General features: G+C 47.7%; 1 protein-coding gene across 2 annotated transcripts in view; it reads left to right on the top strand.

The window, feature by feature from the left end:
• Positions 1 to 21,691, top strand: part of KIF26B (kinesin family member 26B) — a 280,606-nt gene that overhangs the window by 89,703 nt on the left and 169,212 nt on the right. For both annotated transcript variants that reach the window (XM_081124262.1, XM_081124261.1), the window contains one exon: positions 11,581 to 12,117. In XM_081124262.1, coding sequence (XP_080980388.1) covers positions 11,581 to 12,117 — 537 coding nt within the window. The remainder of the gene's footprint in view (positions 1 to 11,580; positions 12,118 to 21,691) is intronic.

Genomic DNA, 21,691 nt, shown 5'->3' with positions numbered 1-21,691 from the left:
AAAGAGTCCTCTGAGATGGTTTAAATAGCTGTTTCTTGAAAATATGCTGCTTTTATTTATACCAGGATGCAGAAAATTGTGGCCTGCAAGCCAAATCCAGCTCGCTGCTTGTTTTTATTAATAAAGTATTTTTGGTCAGCCATGGCAGCTTTTGCACTATAGTAACAGAGGTGAGTAGCCACAACTACAGAGTTGAGTAGTTGGCCTGCAAAGCCAAAAATACAGGGGTGGGCAAAAGTAGGTTTATAGTTGTGAGTCCAAAAAACAGAGTTTATTCTTGTACTATTATTTATTAATTCTTGTATTATTTTCCCTATGAACAACTGTACAGCTGCTTTTGCCCCTCCCTGTCTTTATTGTCTGGTCCTTTAGAGAAAAAGTTGGCTCACCCCTGATCTAAAGGTTGGGTTCTTCCTGGATGTCGGTTTCTGCTTCTGTGTACCTGTGATTCCTTTGCACGCATTACCACGAGGCCCGCACGCATGAGTGTACACGTGCACATTTCTGTTAACGCCACAGTCCTTTTATTTGTCGAACACAGCTTGAGAAAAGAGTTTGGATCAATTTAGCCATTTGCCTCCCCGCTTCATTCAGCTGAGGGTAGGTATGTGTGACCTCTGACGCAGGGGACAAAGACATTGGGAACAACAGCATCCTTAGAGCCTCAGTGCACATTCACCATCCTCTTGCTCCTTGAGTGTGGGCATGTTGACCTACTCAGAGCTTACGTAAGTGGAAGGATGCTATGGTTATGTACCCCAGACCACGTAGGGCCATGTGGAACATTTAAAAAATGTAGAATATAGCGTAGGTTGAATTTTGCTCTCCGATGATTCCCGTGGCCTTTGTCACTCACTTAGTGGAGAAGCTGCCCCCGCAAAGCCCCGCATGCTGATGGATTGTCCTGTGCTGATGTGTCTATCACACGAGTGTTTGCTTCGACCGCCTCTGACCTTGACACACTCCTTGCTCAGCCTGGCGAATATACTGTGCTTGATTCTGTTAATTTTCAAGTGCCAGAAATTCATTCATGGCTTGTGAGATTATAGATGCCTATGGAGAAAATATGTCTGTATCATTAAAATAAGCACTAAAAACATGGTTTGGATTTGGGGTGGGGAACCGAGTGCCTTTTTTATTGAGATATAATTTACATGCCACAAAATTGCCCCTCATAAAGTATAAATTCAGTAGTGTTTAGTGTATTTACATAATACAGCCATCTCTTTTTTTCAGATATACAAGCAGTTCGTTCATTTTGAGGAACTCTATGTAATCCATACAAAAGTGGCTGTTAGTGTTGAACGAAAATCCACACATTTATGCTCTGTTGAGATTTTACAAATGGCCTGTGTGTCCTGGGATTTGCTGAGCATGGATTCTGGCAGTCCTAGGTCCCCTGAGTTTATTTTGTACAACAATTTGTTCATTCCTCTTGGGCAGTGTCAGGGAACACCAGGGCCCACTGTCCCGGGCTTCATCCTAACCTCAGGCCCCAGGGATCTGACCAACCTCCCTACCTCTGGAATTCTCTCTCCCTTTATTACAGCAAAGCAAGGAGAACACACCAGACATGATGCCCTGCTCTGGGGGAGTTCTTGGTGGGGTCTCGGTTGAATTAAATGGGACCTGGGCAGCCTCAGAGCTGTGTCTATCACAGTGGCTGTAATTATGCAGTTCTTTGAGAACAAGCTTTGGCAAAACGTCCATGGGGAAAATAATTGCACCCGAAAGATTTAGAAAATTATATTTTCAAAGACTTTGTCTTAGAAAATTTTAAAAAATCACGTGGAGCCCGGCCGGGAATGGCTCAGCTGTTGAGTGTCAACCTGGGATCCAGGCGATCGGGGTTTGATTCCCGGTCAGGGCACATGCCCGTGTTGCGGGCTTGATCAGTGACTCTCTCATCATTGATGTTTCTCTCTCTCTCCCCTTCTGTCCTCTCTCTGAAATCAATAAAGATATATTTTAAAAAAAATAAATAAAAAATCACGTGGATAGCCTCTTGTCCATGTAGTTGGTCCTAGAAAAAAGTGTTAGGAGCATTTCTCGCACAAATGATTGCCCTTCACAGTTCAGCTCAGGCTGCCATCTGATTCAACCAGAGGCTATGAGGATAGTCGGCCTGGTGCTGTCCGGGTGGGGGGACCCGTCTGCATCGGTGCCAGGTGCCAGCCCAGCCTGTCCAGAGGTGTTCCACAGAATCACGTGGGATGCTGGTTGTGCCCCTCTGTGCCACAGCCCTGCCATCCGGCCCCATGCAGAGCCATTCCCATGATGATTTGCTCATGTCGGTGACTCTTCAGTTCAGATTTTTCCATGAAAGATCATTATGGAAGAGAGAAGGGTAGGAAATACTGTGGGCTATTCCACGATTGATCCACCCCACCCCAAATAAACAAACAAATGTCCAGTTAAGTCTGGTTAAGTCTAGGCCTCCAGACACATTGTTGGTAGGTCTGAGTTAGTCTGATGGGTGTTGCTGGGTCTTCCTTGGCCCAAAGGTGTGTTAGATCATCTCTAATGTATTATGAGTAGAAACAAAATGTACCACTCAGGTCCTTGCCCTCTGAGACTCCTCTCCAGCTGGGGACACTTAGGGCCAAAGCCATTGTGACTTCCCTCCCCAAGCCTGACCGGCACAGGGCTTGGCACACAGTCTGTGCTGCATAAGCTTGGGTTTTTGCAGGAACAAAGAAATCTTGGTCTTCTCTATGATTGCATCCAGTGACATCTTAGAGCTGAGCTTTTCTTATCATGGCATTGGTCTTCCTTCTCTAAGAGGGAGACTAAAGTTTCCACCATGTGACGTCTGGCCAGAAGCTCGAAATAATTTCATAGTAACAGCAACCTCAGCTGTGCCCTCTCGAACCCGGACCAAGCAGCAGAGATGCCAACAGGCTCCGCAGGCAGCCACCGAAGCCACGAACCAGATTAACGGTTTCATGTGGACGGGACCCTGGGTCCCACATCAGCCGTTTTAACCACACTCTTGTAAACAGCTGGTGGCCCTGTCGGCAGGGCCCGTCTCACCAGAAGGGACAATGGCATGTGTCTCCAGATAGACTCACCCAGCTCGTGGGGTTTGAACAGCATGCTCATACACACCCACCATGCCCAGCCTGGCTGTCAGTCGTAACTGTAGAGTCCAAATAAGAAGAGATTGTGCTTTTTATTTAAATTTTATTTTAAATATGTTTTAATTGATTTTAGCGAGAAAGGAAGGAAGAGAGAGGGAGAGATAGAAACATCGATGAGAAACATCAACATTTCTGGGCTGGCTCCTGCACGCTCCCTACTGGGGGTTGAACCTGAAACCTGGGCATGTGCCCTGAGCGGGAATTGAACCTGCAACCTCTTGGTTCATGGGTGGACACTCAACCACTGAACGACACTGGCCAGGCAAGAAGAGGTTGTGCTTTTTAGAGTTCATTATCTCTACACTTCAGTAAAACCAAGGGTGATAAAAGCCTGAACTAGCATCTGGACTCAGAACACCCCCTCTGTCCTGCACAGAGAGTCCTATGAGGTTGGGTGAGGAAGACTCTCTGGGGAGGGCTCAGGCCAGGGTTTCAACCTTGGTACAAGTGACCCCTGGAACTGGATCATTCTTTTCATGGGAGTTTTAGCAGCATCCTTGGCCTCTACCCACTGGATGTCAGCAGCCCCCTCCCAGTTGTGACAACCAAAAATATCTCCAGGTATTTCCAAATGTCCCCAAGTCCCCAGGGGGTCAGAATCACCAAGGGTTGAGAACCAATGGAGTGGGGAGAGAGTTTGGTGAGAAGACATTTGCCTTATACCTGCAAGTCTTTGGGCTGGGTCCCAACAGCCATTTATCTCCATCTTGAATCATTGTAGAAAAAGCAGTGGTCCCCAGCACTGAGGTTGTCCTGCGAGTTGCCATTCGTCAGGTGGAGTGGAGACAGCTCCTGTCTGAAGGCCACAGCAAGGATTAGCACCTGAAAGGGAGGAGCAGGTGTCCCTTTCTCTCTCCCCCATCTCTGTCTCCCTTCCCATTGCTTCCTTGTGACAGTTCCACAGAGCCACCTGGAAAGCTTGTTAAAATGCAGAGCCCAGGGCCCCACTCCCCAGGGATTCTGATACGGAGAATCTGAGAGGGGGCCTGGGCCTGCCTTGTTATGAGATTTCCAAGTGATTCTGCCACAGGGGGTCATCTGGAGGTGACACCTTGAGAAGCAAGGCCCTGGAAGGGGAGTCAGAAAAACAAGCTCTCCCAGTCCTCTGAGGACACTCAAAGGAAAGAAAGAAGAGAGACAACTTTAGTACAAAGCAAAAAGTGATAAAAAAGAGTCTAAGAAAGGAGGCTTATAGATGTATAGGAACCCTTTACACTGAAAATGGATTCAGTCCACCCACATCCATCCATCCATCCATCCATCCATCCATCCATCCATCCATCCATCCATCCATCACTTTGAGTGCCTACTATATTTCAGGCAGTGTTCTAGGCGTTAGGGAGTCAGCAGGGAACAAAATAGACAAAGTCGCTGTTCTTATCCAGTTCATACTTTGCAGGGGGAGGCAGACCACAGATTGACTCCATAACTGTGTAGTACATTAGAAGGTGACAGTACTGTCAAGAGAAAGAAAGCAGAGAAGGGGGTTGGGGGTGCTGGGGGGGGGGGGAGCTTGCAATGTAATTCGGTGGCGAGGGAAGGCTGCATTCACAAGGTGGTACTTGAACACCAAGTGGAAGGAAGAGCACTTGCAGGGTCACAAGGTGGGAGCGAACATTCCAGGTTGAAGGAGCAGCGGCAAGAAGGCTCTAAGTGGGATCAAGCGGCAGGTGCCTAGGCCAGAGTGTGGGCGCTGGGACCCGGCTCTGATGGAGGCCTGGGGGGGCCGGGGAGGAATGCCAGGGTCAGATTTGAGGCTCTAAAGGATCCCCCGGGCTGGTGTCTTGAGCAGACTCTGGGTGGCCAGAGTAGAAGTTGTCGTTACTGTTAAAATTACTGCACGGCTTCTGCCCCCGAGGAATTTACCCCGATTGTGCAGATAGAGCACGAGGCGCTCTCACTAAGCGAGTGTTTGCCCAGTGGGGTGAGTGACCCGGGCCAGGGACGAGTGGCAGAGGTCTGGGCAAGGAGACATCCCTTCTGAGAGTCAGGCTCCATGGGCGAGTGGGGTGATTGGAGAGGTGAACAAGTTATTTTTAGCTTAATGCTTATATAACTGACATCTACAGTGTAGGACTTGATACGTTTGGTCACCTCTACACCCATGAAACCGTCGTCACAGTAGTGAAAGTACCCCCCCCCCCCCCAGTTGCCTTGTGGTTTCTGAGACTGGGTGGGAATGATCAGGGCAGAAATGTAGGCAGAGGCCCAGAGCAGTGCAGGGGCTCTTGTGGGACCCAGGGAAGCCCACCCTGCCTGTCCTGGAGGGTCATGTGAGGACCCCTGAGCGAGGTGATGACAAGACAGCTTGAAGCCAATTACACAGGGCCTGAAACAAGGGTTAGTCACAGGGGAACCAGCAGAAGTGTTTGTTTTAGGGTAAGTCAAAACAGAGCTTATCTGCTAAAATTTCATCTTTTAAAAACAACAGCAATGTCAAATTTTAGGTACTTTATTTTTTTTGTAGTAAGTCCAAGAAAACATAGCCAAGTACATTTCTATAGTATTTCTCATGCGTATAAAATCAATTAAAGGAAAGAAAAACATTAGGCAATTTCATAATTGGATAATTAACAGGCTTCTTAATAGCCTTGTACTAGTACAGCTACTTACAGATTGAAAATAAATCCATTTGCCATCTGATGGTACATTTAGAGTCTACCCATAAAAGATACATCTAATCTAGATGGACTTTAATAATTTAAAGTAACACTTTAGTGTCTTGCTAGGGTCTTGATTAGTGTTTCATGTTGGTGAAGTCCAACACCTTATTTCTGTGTCATGTTGAACATGAGCTTTAAAGTTAAGGGAAGCATTTTAAGTAGGTGTCACACACCCACTCTCCCATCCTAAACTCTTCATCTGTTGGATCCCAACTCCCCAGGACCAAGCGACAGACCCGAGAGCAAGATTGTCAGGTTGGAAGATAGTTAACCTCGTGAAGTCACCTTTCTCTATCTCCTGGGTAGAGGTTGGCAGCTCCCGGGAGACACTGGCCAGTTGATAGCTTTGTGATTCTGATTGAACATCCTGCAAAGGCCCTTTGGAGCAGTATCTACTCCAGATTGGAGAAATTAGGGGTACTCTTCAGTTGAGAGCCCTGGATTCTCAGTTCCACAGAAATGAACTACTCTTAACCTAGAGAAGGCGGCAAGGAGCCCTCCAGTCCAAGCTCAGGAATTTGGGGACCCACTCTCATTTTGGTTTCTTTTGAGAAGATCTTGACTTACCCTGATGTAGGAGGTGGTTAACCAAAGATCAGTTCTCAGTCACTCTTAAGCCCAAAAGTGTTTGCTGAATCATCCTGGATAATGGTAGCCCTCCAATAACCATTTCCATCATCATCATCAATAGTACTAAATTTATATATACAAGGCACTGTATTACATACTGAGAAGTGTAACATTGATAATAATTGCTACCATTTATGTTGCATTTACTGGGAACAGGACTATGCTAAACATGTTGCACGTATTAACGTGTTTAATCCTTAATAATATAGGGACTACTGTCAACTTCTATTTTTATACTTACGGAGACTGCAGCTTGGATAAGTTTTTAAAAACATGGCTCCTAGTCACACAGCTCCTAAGTGACTGACCAGGGACTCAAACCTCCCATATTCTTAACCAACAGACTTCAAAAGAATCAAGAGATGCGTCCATGTTATCTAGTCGGAAGAGATGAGACATAGACATAAAAAAAATGATTCTGTGGTCATGATAAGAAATGCCTCGCCTATCTTTTGAGTAATTCATGAACTGCTCTTAATCATCTTAAGTTCTAATTAAAAACCTCCTTTTCTCTTAAAGCAGATAAGTCTTATCATCTGCAATGCTTTTCACACGTGGCAGCCAGCAGCCCCGTTTGTGGCATCCCCCCCACCTCTGGTGCTCCCCACAGCCTCCCCTCCCGTGTGGGACACGTCACTCAAACCCAAGGCTCACATGCCACCTACCCAGCAGCATTGCGCAGGCTGGGCCCAGTCACTACAGTCCAGGTTAATTCGGTGTCTCATGTAGAACAGCGTGGGGCTGACATTTGACATCTCTTCCTTGGCGGGTTTTTGGTGTGTGCACTCATTACCCAGACAGGGTGCCTTTTACGTTCATCCTTGCACACGCTGGGATCCGTGTTCGTGTGTGAAGTGCTTTGGGTTCGTGGAGCAGACCGGTCAGAATGCTGACAGCCTTGGGCTCCAGTGCGGCCTGGAAGCTCCCATGGAAGTTGTGTGTTAATGAAGTAGATCTGGGGTGTCAGGGCCTGGTGGAGTCGCTGTCACCGCTATGGTGGTTATTTGGCTGTCTCGGGTCTCACCTGGAGCAAACTTACCAGAACACACCCTGTGTTCTCTGCCACAGTCCTCCTGCTCCCTGTGACGACCACCTGACTTTGGAAAATGAGCCGTGCTGTGTCCCCATGCTAATCAGAGTGAACCGTTCAGGAACTTTCTTCAGTTCGCTGAGTGTTAGAGCAGTGGAACCAGTGAGGGTGCCTACGAAGGGCAATGGGACGTCACTGCCTTGGCAGAAGTCTGATTTACTCCCTGGCTGCCCTCCACGGTGGTTATATGTCCTGTTTGAGGGCCTGGGAACTCTTGAACAGCAGGGACAAAGGATGCTTAATGTTTAGCCGGCAGTCAGCTCCTCTGGGTAGATTCAGCATGATCGCTGGGCGAGTAGAGTCTCACGTAAGAAAGACTCTAGGTTCTCATGGTCCTTTGTGTCCCTTGGACTTTCCATATCCTGCCGAGCACATGTGGAAGTGAGATGGGAAGGTCAGGGGCTGATGGCCAGAGAGGGACCAGAGCCTCCTGAGAAGTCACGTCCACTAGTTGGCATTTGGGGTTCATCCTTCGATTTCAGATGTTTAAATTCTTTCTGCCAATGGTTAATTAAGATTTGGCCAAGTTGTCTGGCTCTTTCTTCTGAAATTACTGACATGGAAAAAAAATACCGCTTGAGAGACATTTGAGTCAAATATTTGAATGTCATGCACGAGTATTTGTATTCTTGGTTGAGACTCACTTGGGTTGTGGGCTTGACTCCTGGTAGGGGGGCGTGCAGGAGGCAGCCGATCGATGTTTCGCTCTCCCTCTCCCTTCCTCTCTCTAAAAGTCAATAAAAAAAAATCTTAAAAAATAGACGTTCAGCTTGTGCCTGGCTTCCCGCTGTTCCTATTCGAATATTTCCTGAAGTCACAGGACGAATCAGGACTGGGCGACATGACTGTCTTTGAAGCCCTTGAGCTGGGTAGCAGCCAGACTGCCTGCTTAATTCATTCCTTCTGTGGGCCCAGGTGTCCTTGGGTGCCAGCCGAATCGGGGGCCCTCTTCTCATCCGTCTGCTGGGGCCACTGCGTCCTTTTGGTGTCTGTCGGGAAAGCTTAGTACGTGTGAGTCACCCGTGGTCTGCAGCCTCCCGTTCCCTCTCCTTCCTGTCATTACCGCTCTGCCTTGAAGCGCAGGCCTCTTCATTCCAGCGCCAGCAGAGAGCTGTGTCTGTGGACCATCCCTCTTTGAAGTTTTGAGTTGCACTAAAATATTTATAATGTGTGGACAAGCACTTGAAAGGGGTTTTTATTTCCCTAAGATATATCTCTTGACTTACGGAGGCCTTTTGATGATAAGAACTCACATAAGGTTTCGGGTCAGGGCTGCTTCGTGGAGGACGTCAGTAGGCAGTTACACGCTCACTAAAGAACCAAGCTCAGCCTTGCTCCGGATGAGGCAACGCTGTGGCCACGTTGATTAAATTGATAGTTGGCTGGTTTCATCGATGCCTTGGGAACCAGGAGGGATGTGCCAAGCTGTGTGTCTGTGTGTGGATTGGCTCTGGACCCAAGGTGACAGCACAGGGACCTGGCATTTGTAGTCCAGGCACCAAGGTCCCCTTGACCTTGAGCTTGCAGAAGACAGAAATCATTCTCATGCTTGGTGCAGGGCCTGGTGTACTGGAGACCAACATATGTTGTCTGTTAGGAGTTCGAAACTGAGCAGCAAAGGGCACTATGCTGAGTAAGGAAGGGACCCCTGCAAGGGACAGCAGTCAGAGCCAAGAAGAAAAGAGCAAAGGAGACCTCAGACCAGGCTCACGCCCTTTCTTAGAGCAGATGTGACACGCAGGTGCGATGTCAGAGTCGAGTACAGGTCCCACAAGGATCCAGCATAACCTGTGATATGTGGACAGCCCTGGTCCCGCATCTCTGTCCTTACTGTGACACTTCTGCTGATGACTGAGTTAAGAAAAATATTCTAAATGAGCAATTAATTTCAGGCTTCTCGAAACCCAATACTTTGGTGCCTTGATAGCATCAGCCGTGGGTTGCGGATTGGCTTTGGTCATCTCCAATTTCTCCCATCGTCTCCAATTATGTAGTGGAATGTGGAAATAAACAACTGAATTATGAAACAGCTGAAGGGGAAAAATCACACTGTCAAATGACACTTATTGTGGCCATTAAAAATCACATTGTCAAATGATACTGACAAGGGAAGGTTCCCATGATGAAATGTTCTGTGAGAGAAAGCAAGAAACCATATCTTGGCCCCTATGGGGGTCCAAACAAATTCCTTTTGAGTAAAGGACCATCTCCTAGATGAATGTGCTGAAAACCTTACATGTGGGTATAAAAATATCTCAGTCCGTTGATGACACTGCTCTTTGGCTCTTGAACTGAAATAATCGTGGACTTGTGGTCAAGAAGTCTGGGCTCTGTCCAAGCTTTGAACCCTTTTAGAGCTCGGTTTCCTTATCTGAAAACCAAGGTGATAGTCTGCTCTGGAATTGTGGGTGAGGGGCCCTTGTGGGGCCCAAGTGCTCTGAGCTGTACTTTGAGACTGTGGACAAAGCAGAATCGTTGAGAAGGACACCACAAGGCAGGTCTCCTATGGTCCATGCCCCTTTGTCAGCCAGACTCGGTCAACCTTGACCTCCTATTGTTTCCCATTGTTTTGTATGACTGTCTTGAGTTTCTACCTCCTGAGCCACTCTTAGCTGCTGCTGTGTAGAGAGGCCTTTTGATTTATTAATCAATTAATCAGTGCACGCTGAGGAGCTGTTCAGGGCAGTTAAGCAAGGAAAACAAAATGCTGGGGACCATAATCAAGATGGATCGTAATTAAGGACGCTGCTCCCACCAGTGATCTTCCTGCCGCCCTGGTGACCCTCACCACCTCCCTCACCCTCAGCTCATCCGACCCCATTTGGCCCTGATGGGGCTTCTGCCCCTTAAAAGCTGACAGCAGATTTCAGAGAGGCAGATTTTCTTCTAACATCCATGAGCAAGTAAACCTTGAGAGAAGCATCATCAATTATTTGCAACAATTGTTGAATCTCAAAAGTTCAACCAGGCTCCAAATATGGCATGGTAGCCATTCAGTTAGACACCCTACTCTTCTATCCCAATTTCCCTACAAATAGTCATGGAGATGGAAGGACTGGAAACAAAGACAGACCATGGCCTTGTGTGACAGGTGACAGGTTCCGTTAGGCTAAGGAAGTTGCCCAAGGTTACACCGCTTATTTGTAGCAGAACTGGAACCAGCACCCAAATGTTTTGATATCTAGTTAACACACCTAGTGCCCATTTCTCTGCGCAATCCTGCATTCGTGGAAAAATTAAAGCAAAATAAATGAAATAAATCATCCTCATTAACTTTGAGTTTCTCTTCCACGTGGACTTCTGTGCTAAAGCATTTTTAACAGTAGTTTTAGATGAAACTTGTGGGGAAAGTAACTTGGACTGTTTGTCAAGGAGATAATTTCCTTCTAATCAGTCAGGATGTCAGATGCATGAAATTAGACGTGGCCAGCTTGCCACGGGGCAAAGGTCAACAGAGTGCATCTGCGGGGTCTGCTGGGCTGCTTGCTGGAGCCGGCTGGCTCTCTGGGCCAGAATCGGTTGAGTTTGGTTTTCTTCCAGTGGCACTCAGCACACAGTGCTAAGGAGACCAAGATTTTCCTAGAGGAGACTCTCTGTTCTGGGTCACAAGCAGCACCTCCATTCGTTACCCACTTTCCGTGGTTCACAGGGGGCAGGGGGACATTGCATTCGTCCGGAATGACTGCACTCACCTGTCACACCTGGACAAACATTTGTGCTGTTTAACGACACCTTGGGAATATCAAGGTGCTCCAGGTTCGGTTATAATCCTTCAGTAGACACAAGGAAAGGAACCTGTAATGTTCTTACCGGACTGGCTTGGCAAGGAGGCTGCTTAGAAATTTTTTTTTTTTTAACTCCTTAAGTCTCCACTCTAAGAATCTTGCATTTATCAAATATGTTTGTCAACTAGAGGCTCTCCTGCCTGCCAGTGTGGTGCTCATTTCTGTTGGCTGTCAATCCAACTCTTTGCGTAAATCTAGGGCTTAATTTATATAAACCGGCCACTGAGTTGCACTTACCAGGCTCTCCTTTTTTCTGCTTGTGTGTGCTCCAGGATCCTGCTTTCTCGGCTGTAATTCATGACAAGCTCCAGGTCCCCAATACCATCCGGAAGGCATGGAATGACAGGGACAACCGCTGCGACATTTGTGCCACACACCTGAACCAGCTGAAGCAGGAGGCCATCCAGATGGTGCTGACCTTGGAACAGGCAGCTGGCAGCGAGCACTACGATGGCTCCCCGGGCTCTCCCCCACCCCTCTCCAACATCCCCACCCTGGTGGGGTCCCGGCACGTGGGTGGGCTCCAGCAGCCCAGGGATTGGGCCTTCGTGCCCGCCTCCTACGCCTCCTCCAACTACACAGCCTTCGTCACCAACAAGCACAACAGCAAACCCAACAGCCTTGGAGTCAGCAATGGAGCAGAGAAGAAGGGCATGTCCCCAACCCATCAGGCCAAAGTCAGCCTCCAGATGGCCACCAGTCCCAGCAATGGGAACATCCTCAACTCAGTGGCTATCCAAGCGCACCAGTACCTGGATGGCACCTGGTCCCTGTCAAGAACCAACGGGGTCACCCTCTACCCCTACCAGGTAAGTAGCCACTGAGCAAGGAAGAGCAGGGCTGGTTAAGTTAAAGCAGAGAAGTGGGGAGGTAACACTTCCTTTCTCTACTCTTGTGCTTTTGGGAACCCCCCCAACTCAGAGCCTAGTGTTTCCATGTGGCCCCAGTGGACATTGCTAAGTAAAGATAAAATACAGGAGGAACCAGTGACCCATGGTCGTGCTCTGCTTTCATTGTCTACAGTGTCTAAGAGGTGCAGACTCCCTCCCTCACCTCCCCCACCTTGATGGGCCATCACCCTTTTCTGTTTGCAGTGACTCTTCAGTGTTGCGATTAGGTTACCAAATGTGGTTTCTACTTTTGTCATTTTCTTTTTTCAGTTGTTTAAATTAGCACATACCTGCAGGTTTTCCTATAGAAATAAGAGAGAAGGTCTTAAATCTGTCAAGGAATCTAAAATATTCTCTTAATTCTTCTTGGCTGAGTTTTCTGTTGGATGAGGGTTGGGTTTACTGTGTTCTCTCTGTCCCCTGAGAAAGTGTTGACTGTCACTGTGGAGTGGAGAGATGCCCATGGTCATGAAGTGTATTAGTCAGGGAAGATAACTGGTGTAACAAATGATCTCAGGTTATTTCTTACTCATATCTCTGTTGTATTGGTGTTTGGTGGGTGGCCTTCCACGCTGATATAGGGACTCAGGCTCCTCTAACATGTCACCACTTTGCAGGGGCCTCAGAACCTTCCACCAGATCTTGACAACCAGCCAGGAAATGAGGGAAGAGAGTGTGTGGAGGCTCTCACAGGGGGTCCTGGAGGGCGCATTTAACTTCCATCTACATTCCAGTGGCAAGAATCCAGTCTCCCGGCCCCACCTTCCCTCCCGGGAGGCTGGGAAAGTCAATCTGTCCATGTGCCAAGAGAAAAAAGTATCAAGTTGAGTGAACACATAGCATGATCTCTGTTACAGGGGGGCAGAGGTGCAGGGAAACAGAAAATGAGTTCCACGTGGCTGATAAACTTCCTGGTAACTTTTCTAGAGTGTGAGGGGGAATGTAGATTGTTTCTCTTGATATCTTGCAAAAAAATTGGGAGCATGGATCATTATCTTAAGAAGTGAACATTCTTGAACTGCCAGATATTGATTTACTTGGTGCTCTGTTGCTTATAAAATATAGTGTGTACATCATTTTACTGAAACTCCCTGTGAGGGAGGGAGGGCACATGTTAGATCTTTTTTAGGATTTTAAAACTGATTTTTAGAGAGGGGGGAAGGGGAGGGGAGGGCGTGTGTCCTGACCAGGAATTGAGCCAGCAACCTTTTGGTGCACAAGACGACGCCCAACCAGCTGAGCCACACTGGCCACTAACTGTGGCCACAGATCTTTTGAATTTGAAATAGAATGAGCTGTGGCCACAGTTAGTGACAGAACCAAGACCTGCTCTCTCCTGCCTAGAGGAAAGGGTTCCCCTGCTATAGCTGCTTCCAGCTTCCCAGAGCTATCTCTGGTCCACATCTTTTCCACGTGGCTCCTTTTCTGACGTGGCACACCAAAGAGACTCCTATCTTGACCTGCAGGGGCCTAGCTGCCACTTGACTTTGGGGCAGCATTTTCTGGGTTGTGGGTATAAGTACAATGAGGATCCAGTGGCACCTGGGTGGAGCTTCTTGGTCTAATGCTTGAACTTGACCATCTAGGGCAGGAACAGGAGAGCTTTTTCATTGGCGAATAACGTACGGCTTTTGTTTGCAATTTTAAAACTTGCTATTTCGAAAGTTGCAGAAAGTAACACATGGTCTGTTGTAAAATAAAACAAAAAAGATATGAAAAAGTTTAAATAACACTTTAAAAATCAACACCACCCAGAAACAGACTGTGTAACATTGGGGTGCATTTCCTCCAACTACTTGGTTCCCCCACAATTTGTAAAATTGTGATTCTGTCCGATTCTGTGATCTGCTTTTCGCTTGATATACTGGGTGCATTTTCCTATGCTGTTATATATTTTCTAAAATATGATGTCTGATGGTAGCATAATATTCCATTACGTAAGTACAATCCATTATCTGATGATGTCCTGATTTATATAACCAGGCATCAATTTGTCGAGTTTAGGGTTTTGCTACTATATGTAAAATGCTCTGGTGCACAATCTTCTACCCAGGTCGTCTTTTCAACACATCTCCGGTTGTGCTTGCACACGATCCTGTTCCACAGGCGACTCCCATTTCCCCCCCAGGGCCCCAGCGCCCTTGTGACGTGTACCAGGTGCTGGTTAGAAGGCTCCGCCGCTGCACAGCACAGATGAGCAAAGACAGAGTAGTTGGAGGTGGTGCTTTCATATAAAATACTCAGTGTTGAAAAGCTTGTGAGAGGGGAAAGCTGGAGATGCTGGTTAAGAGGAAGAACAGGGGTTACGGTGCATTTCTGTTATTGGTGCAATAATTCTTTCTGCTCTCCCCCCTCTCCCACCTCAGATGAGAAAAAACTTCCTGTACAGTAGCAAATATTTATTAAGCTCTAACCGAGTGCTAGGCATTATGGGGGGTATCGGGTGGGGCTCTTGCCTTGGCCTGGAAACCTGGATTTCTGTCTTGTGGTCCTTATTGGAGGCAGGTGAACCTCCTGTGATAAGCTGGGGAGGTGAGTGCAAAGTCAGAGCCCAGACTGCTTTGAGGACACACAGAAGGGCTCCCAGTCCACCCCACTGCTGTGGCCTAAAGCCAGATACAAAATTGATTCACACAAGCCACCAACTGGAGATTGTCCTGGGCACATCTGATTGCTCGATTGCTCCTTCCCAACTCCAACAGACTGATTCCTACATGTCCCCTGAGCAATAGTTAGAGAGATCAGAGGAAATCTCTCTGGGATAAAGAGATCTGGTGCCTGGCTGTGAATCAATGTCCCCGTGTCATGCCTGTCCGCCTGGTGCCCTTGCAGTGGGGGCTCGGGGACCGGCCAGACTGAGTGTCTCCTGTTACGGACATGTCCCTGCAGTAAATTCTCTGCAGTTCACGGGCCGGCCAGCCTGGCAGAGATGGTTGACCGCTCTGAGCACTGACCTCGCTTTTCCTGCTCACCCTAGCCCACTTCCTTCCACCCCGAGCAGATGGCCCCTGGATCCACGCCAGAGCCCAGCCCTGGGCAGACAGGCATCTAGGCTCTGTCACCGCTGACAGTTCGGCTCCATGCCCACAGCCCCGAGCCTGAGAAGCAGGGGGAATGGACACGGCCCTTTGCCATTGAAGGAGGGTCACAGAGGCAAAGAAGATGCCAGGCTCTGCAGCAGCGAGCAGGGGAAACTTGCACACGGACAGTAAGTCCTTCAGACCCATCAAGGCCCACTGCCCACATCCCTGTGTGACAATCTGCGATACTCTTCCAAAGAAAGACTCTTCTGTTAACTTCCAGACATCGGACACAATCCGTGTCCATACATGAAAGCAGAAAATGCTCCAGAACCTTCATTTGACCGCATGAGTTTTGACTGAAAAGACATAACCTGGATTAGTTCCCTGTGGTCAGCCATAGATCAGTTACATTCATTATAGTAAATACGCTGCAGGGAGGACTGGAACACATGCCACTCAGGATCAGAGTGGCATGAGTCGAATCCAGAACCATGGAGTCCAGTTCCCTAGGATGGTGGCACGTTCGGAGACTGTCCCGCCTCGCTCAAATCCATGGCCCCACAGGTAGTTGAACCTCAGTTTAGTAGCTTAACATCTTAGTCTATTTTCTTACCTACGAAATCCCCACCTGGTAAGATTATTGTGGAGGACAGTTACGAAAAAAATGAAACTGTTTTATAAACTCTAAGGTGGGCAGACCAATATAAATCATCTTATTTCAACCCCCTCATTCGCCAGAGGAGAACTCTGAGGCTGACACACATGAGGTTTTTGTTCAGTTTCTTAAATCTTAGTTTGATCTCTCCTGCTAGATTGCAGACTCCTCGAGAACATGGGTCCATTTCATTCTCATGTCCCTCAAAGCAGCTAACGTGCAAAAGTGGCTGCCCTTTAGAGAAAACTTTAATCTCATGGAAATGTGAAAGGGGTTTCTTATGATTGGCCCTAGATTTAGGAAAAACAATTGCAGGCCAAAAACCTATCTGAACCCCAAGATTTTTGATGGAAACCACCAGTGAGTTGGCTCCAAGCTAATCTTTAACCTGAAGTATCTTAACAATAATAAATAAATCCTTGGATGCAATGAATAGAATCTAGTGGCATTTTGATGTCACACTCAGTCCAGGGACATTTGAAAGGGTAGATGTACTTTGTTTCTTGATAAATTGACCTTGTCAAGAAAATTCAGGAAGATGTTAGATTAATACACAAGTGATAAACCCATTATGGATCATTCGATGTGCCTTCCTCAGGTTAAAGGGAAACGCGTTTGGTGAAAATGATCCTGCTCTCTCAAGAAGCATCTGTTGGAACCCACGTCACGGATGATGCTAGACCGAACTCTGGCTGAAGTCAGGGTGGGATTGTCTCTTTGACATCTTTAGAAATTGTGTCTAGAAAGCACAGGCATTAGGGGAGCTTCTATTCAAGATAGATGAGCAAGGGGGATGCCATAGCTGTACCAACCTGGAAACAACTCACAGTTCGCTAGACCCTGGGACCTCTGCGGGACTCAACCTTTCTCTGCAGAGGCCAGGAGCCTGGGGACGACTTGCTGCTGGCCCTTTCTATGGAGGACATCCTAGTGCCCCTAAAAGGAAGGCAAGGCTTTGGGGAGGCAGGCTCTCACTCCAGGACTCGGAGGCCTTGTTTGTGATGGATTCATGGAGCCCAGAAGCACGTGTCCTAGAGTAGTCGATGCCCAAGGCACAGGGCCCACCTGTGCTCTGTCCTCGCTGAGCCGCTTGTCAAGAAGGAGCATGGTTGGGTGTTGGCAGTGGGTCAGGAGCGGAGAATTCCCTTTCACGTTCCCTGCTCAGCCATCTGTCCCCTGCAATAGGCAAGTGCCCTTCCTGTCCCCGCCCTGGCATGTGTTTGCTGGTGCTGCCCAGCCAGAGCAAGAGCACGCGATGTCACAATTTGACAAATGGTGACCTCACAAAGGCTTTTTTTTTTTTTTCTTAGCATCATGGGGTTTGTTTTCTCCTGTTTATAGCTGGTCAAGAGAGTATATTTATCTTTATGCTTAATGACAAACCATGAACACAAGAGAAGGAATCAGGTTGTGTATTCAGTCCCGGGCAGAGGATTTCTCAAGGAAGCGGTGCTTGGGCAGAGCCATGGTCGGAAGGGAATACGCAAACTTCGTCAGGAAATTTCAGAAATATTATTTCTGTGGTCATTGACTTGGCGTGGCAGGCTGAAAAAGGAACCCTGAAGACAGTCATGCCCTGATCTTGGAACCTGTGGATTGTAAGGATTGTAAAAGGGGTGCTTGGCAGATGTGAGTAAGTTAGGGATTTTGAGATGGGGAGATCATTCTGGATTATCCAGGGTGGTTCTGATAGAACCATAAAGGCCCTTATAAGAGGGAGGCAGGAAGATCAGAGTCAGAGAGAGGCAGTGTACGGATGAAAACAGAGATCAGAAAAGAAACAAGGTGCTACGCTGCTGGCTTTGAGGATGGAAGATGGGGCCAGCAGCCAAGGAGTGAAGGCAGCCACTAGAAACTGGGAAAGTCAAGGAATCACAGCCTGCAGACCCATCGTAGACTTCGGGCCTCTAGAACTCCAGAGTAGAGAAGGAATTTGCGTGATTTTAAGCAGCATGGCCAGGAACAGGGGCCATTCGTCCCACCCGACAAGCCGCATCACCCTGTGGATGAGACAGCACATTAGCAAGTCAGATTATTTCATTTGGGGGCCTCCACAGAATGAGAGCTTACTCATGCTGGTTCTCAATGGTCTCAGATTTCCCTCTTGTTACAGCATCATAATTACAAGCACACCACAGCCGCTCTCCACTGGCAGCTAGTAATTAGCATTATGTAAGGCTCTCAGACTGTTGAAACTGCAGAAAACACTCCAGGCTGGGGCTGGAGGGCAAGGGGCGACTGGAACATGCGCTTGAGGGGCCTCATCTTCCCCCCAGGGTCTTCTGACCTGATAAATGGGCTTTCACACAACTGCCCCGGGATCACTCTCAGCAGCCTGAGCATCCAGGGCATTGGAAAGCACTTGGAAAATTGGAGAGCAAAATGTGTGAGTGGGATGATTTTTGAAGTTGGTAAGCAGAAGGCATGCTCGGGGGATTGTGGAGCAGGGTAATGGGAACATTTCCTTGCTTGGCAGCAGAAATTCTCGACCTCGGGAGCACACCAGAGTCACTAAGGAGCATTAGGAAAAATAGCAGTGCCTAAGCCACACCCCAGACCCGTTCAATGGGAATTCCTGGGGGTGGGCCCTAGGCCTTGGTGTGAACCCCAGGGTCAAGGACCACAGCTTTAGAGAACTGGTCGGAGAGAAGATTCCCTAGATGGAGACTTTTTCATAGGTACCTTTTGTTTTCGGTAGCTTCCCACATCCGCCCTCATTTAAGCCATCCTCCCAGTCTTGGTTTCTTTAGGCAAGATATTTGCTTTCTTTACAGAGTTGGGGGAGGGAACTAAGGGATCCCCACTGTCCACGGGGAGCTGGCTAAGGGGTAACAGCCCCTGCTGCTTTTTTTTAATGACAAAGTAAACAGATTTGATTTAGAAAATTCCAGGCTGATGCTCATGGATGTTTTCATGTCTCCAACAGTGGGGACTGATGTGGGTCACCCTGCATTTGCCGCTCACGCACTGGACTAAAGCTCGAGCAGGTGTCTTAGCTGCTATGTACCTGTGTTTTCTCCTCTGGAAAGTTCCAGAGCTGTTCCAGAGATGATACGAGATAATGTATGTTGAATACTTAGCATGTGTTTGTAGCTCAGTTAAGTAACTCTGAGCACCATCTTCTTTTAGTCAACTGAGGTTCATAGGACTCAAGACTGGGGGGGCTCAGGGCCCCCTTTTCCAATGTAAGAACCGGTGGTCGATGAAAGAGCAAGACCCAAGCCATGAAACGAATGTCAAGCACATGAAATAAATGTTACCCAGCAACCTGGGAAACACCAGCCACCTCGACATACAAACCGAGACCAGCTTTCCTTACACGAGCAGGTCAGCCTCCAAGCTCAATGACCTCACTCTGCCGGGAGTGATTAAGTTGATAAAATATTGAAAGGCCCGGGGACCAGGTTTTCTCCTCATTTGAAGATCTTTTTAATGGAGGAGGCAAAATACAGACTTGAGTCGTTTACAATTCTACGGAATAGTAGAGGTAGCAATTACAATAATCCTAAAGGGGAAAACCTCAGTATTTTGGGGTTAGTTTGAAATACGAAGGAATTCAGGCCTAGATCATGATTCTTTTTGAAGAAACACTTTGAAAGACTGTTCAGGTCTTCGATTCTTGCCTTTCTTATTTATGGTAAAATAGATAATTTTATATTTTTACCCTCCCCCCTGTCCATGGTGAAATAGAATTGTAATACAATTTTATTCACATATCTTTATTTATAAAGTACATCAGATACTTCTTTTAAAAATATTATATAATTTGCAGTCGTTAATAGATTAGGAAATTAAAGTCTCTCCTTACCTTCCCCACCCTGGGCATACACCTAATTGTTTTCAGTTTGAGATTTGACTGTGTTACAGTCTTGAGTGTGATAGATTAGCAAGCCTCTATCTTATAGAGGTATTTGTGAGAATTTAGGTAATGAATCATATGTTTCATCTGCCTAAGTCATTTCCAGGGAGTCATTTAGGTGTTTAGGAAGCATATTAGTCACCCTGTTTAGACTCGGGAGACCATTGAAAGCATTACTGCTGCACCAGTGGCCTCAAAGGGTTAACAACATACCCTTCAGCTGCTGGTCTGAGTGCCTGGGAGTGACTGAAAAGGGGCCATATGAAGAGTAAACATAGTAGCAGTTAGGTCTGTGCTCAGGACTGGGACCAGCATTTTTGTGATTACATGTCTAATCTGAGCCAGTCTGGCAGTTTCCATCACCTTAGCCAGGCTGGCTTCCCCCGGTCCCTGTAGATTCGGCTGTGAGGAGCAGCATCCATGGGAAGATTGAACCACTCTGTGAATTACACATATCAAACCGAGGCCCAGAGACATCAAGTGACCTGTCCAAGGTCACACAGCAGGGACATGCCAGAGCTGGATTCCAACACAGTCGCTGTGCACTTGCCCCTGTTCCCCACCGCCCTGCCGATGGAGGGGGCGGCCAGCTCCCCTGATGGGTCAAACAGGCACCCTTCCTGGGGATGGCCACCCAAAACCCTGTCTACCCATTTCTCTGGGCAGGTCTGTCATTAGGGTTTCCAAGTCAGGTTTTACATTGTGCTACTCTACAGTCATGCAGAAATAAATGCCCTGTGTGGCATCTTCTCACTAGGTGGTGGGGCGGCCATGGGGACAACACTTGAACCCTACAAAAAACCCCTAAAAAGCTGTTAGCAATGCTGCCATCTAGTGAGACTTGCTTTAGCTTACTTACACAGGGCCGGGCCTTGTCACTAATGTCTTTTTAAAATTCAATTTCTTGGGTAGCATTGGTTAATAACATAGTATAAATTTCAGGTGTACAATATTAGAATATGACATCTGTATATTCTATTGTGAGCTCACCATCCAATGTGGTCTTCATTTGACAGAGTAATATATGTTTAAATTCAATGTCCTAACACACATCCCTTAGAAAGGACCTTGTTGCCTGAACAGATCTTCAGTGGAGATAGAGCTTGGTTTTGGTGTAGTGGAGAGAGCACCCAGACCTGTCTGTGAAAAATGGCTCACGTGGTGACATTTTGACCACACAAAACTTCAGTATCCTCTCCTAGTATCTAAGCATCCTGAATATATACTATCCTATTGCTGTGAGGGTTAAGTCCATTCATTCTGAAATATTGTTTTGAGTTCTAAGCACTGGATTTAAATGAAGTTACACGCACACCCACACACCTGCACACCCACACACCCGCACCACACTTGCAAAATGATATTCCATACTGAGAAATCCTACAAAATCGACACAGATGGGCTGCTTGCAGGGTGTAGACTCAGAGCACGGCTCCCTGCCCTTCCCGCAGCCTAACCCCATCTGCAGGTGGGGAGCACACACCTGGAACGGTGCGCAGACCCCTGGAAAACTGGTGGGACTGGTGGGTTCAGGAGACTGAGGCATCCTTACATCTGAGCTCAGTTTTTAGCAGGCGCCTCATGATGAATCCTTGGAACACAGGCCTTTGGCGGGGCCCACTCTGTAGCCTTGAGGTGCGTTCAGAGCCGTTTCAGCTGAGACTGACTGGAGTTTCTGTTGGACACAGCAGTGTGCTGTTTTCCTCCACGGACACGTTGCACTTTGTCTAAACAGCATCTTTGATAGGATGCGGGTGCCAAGGGAGTCACGGCTGCTCTTAGGCTGGGTGGCCCACTCCCTGCAAACACCCAGTTCAAATAACCAGAAAGCTGAGTATTGAACACGTGGGCTCCGGGTGTCTGTGGGACCCTCGGGTCCAGAGACAGATGTGGGGGGGGTTGGAGGTGAGGCTACACTCTCTGTAGGGGCGGGTGAGAGAAGCCCAGGCCTTTGGG

This window comes from Miniopterus schreibersii (assembly GCF_964146895.1).
Source record: "Miniopterus schreibersii genome assembly, chromosome: 21".
In the NCBI taxonomy this organism is placed as follows: Eukaryota; Metazoa; Chordata; class Mammalia; order Chiroptera; family Miniopteridae; genus Miniopterus; species Miniopterus schreibersii.
This window is presented reverse-complemented; position numbering and strand designations above follow the sequence as displayed.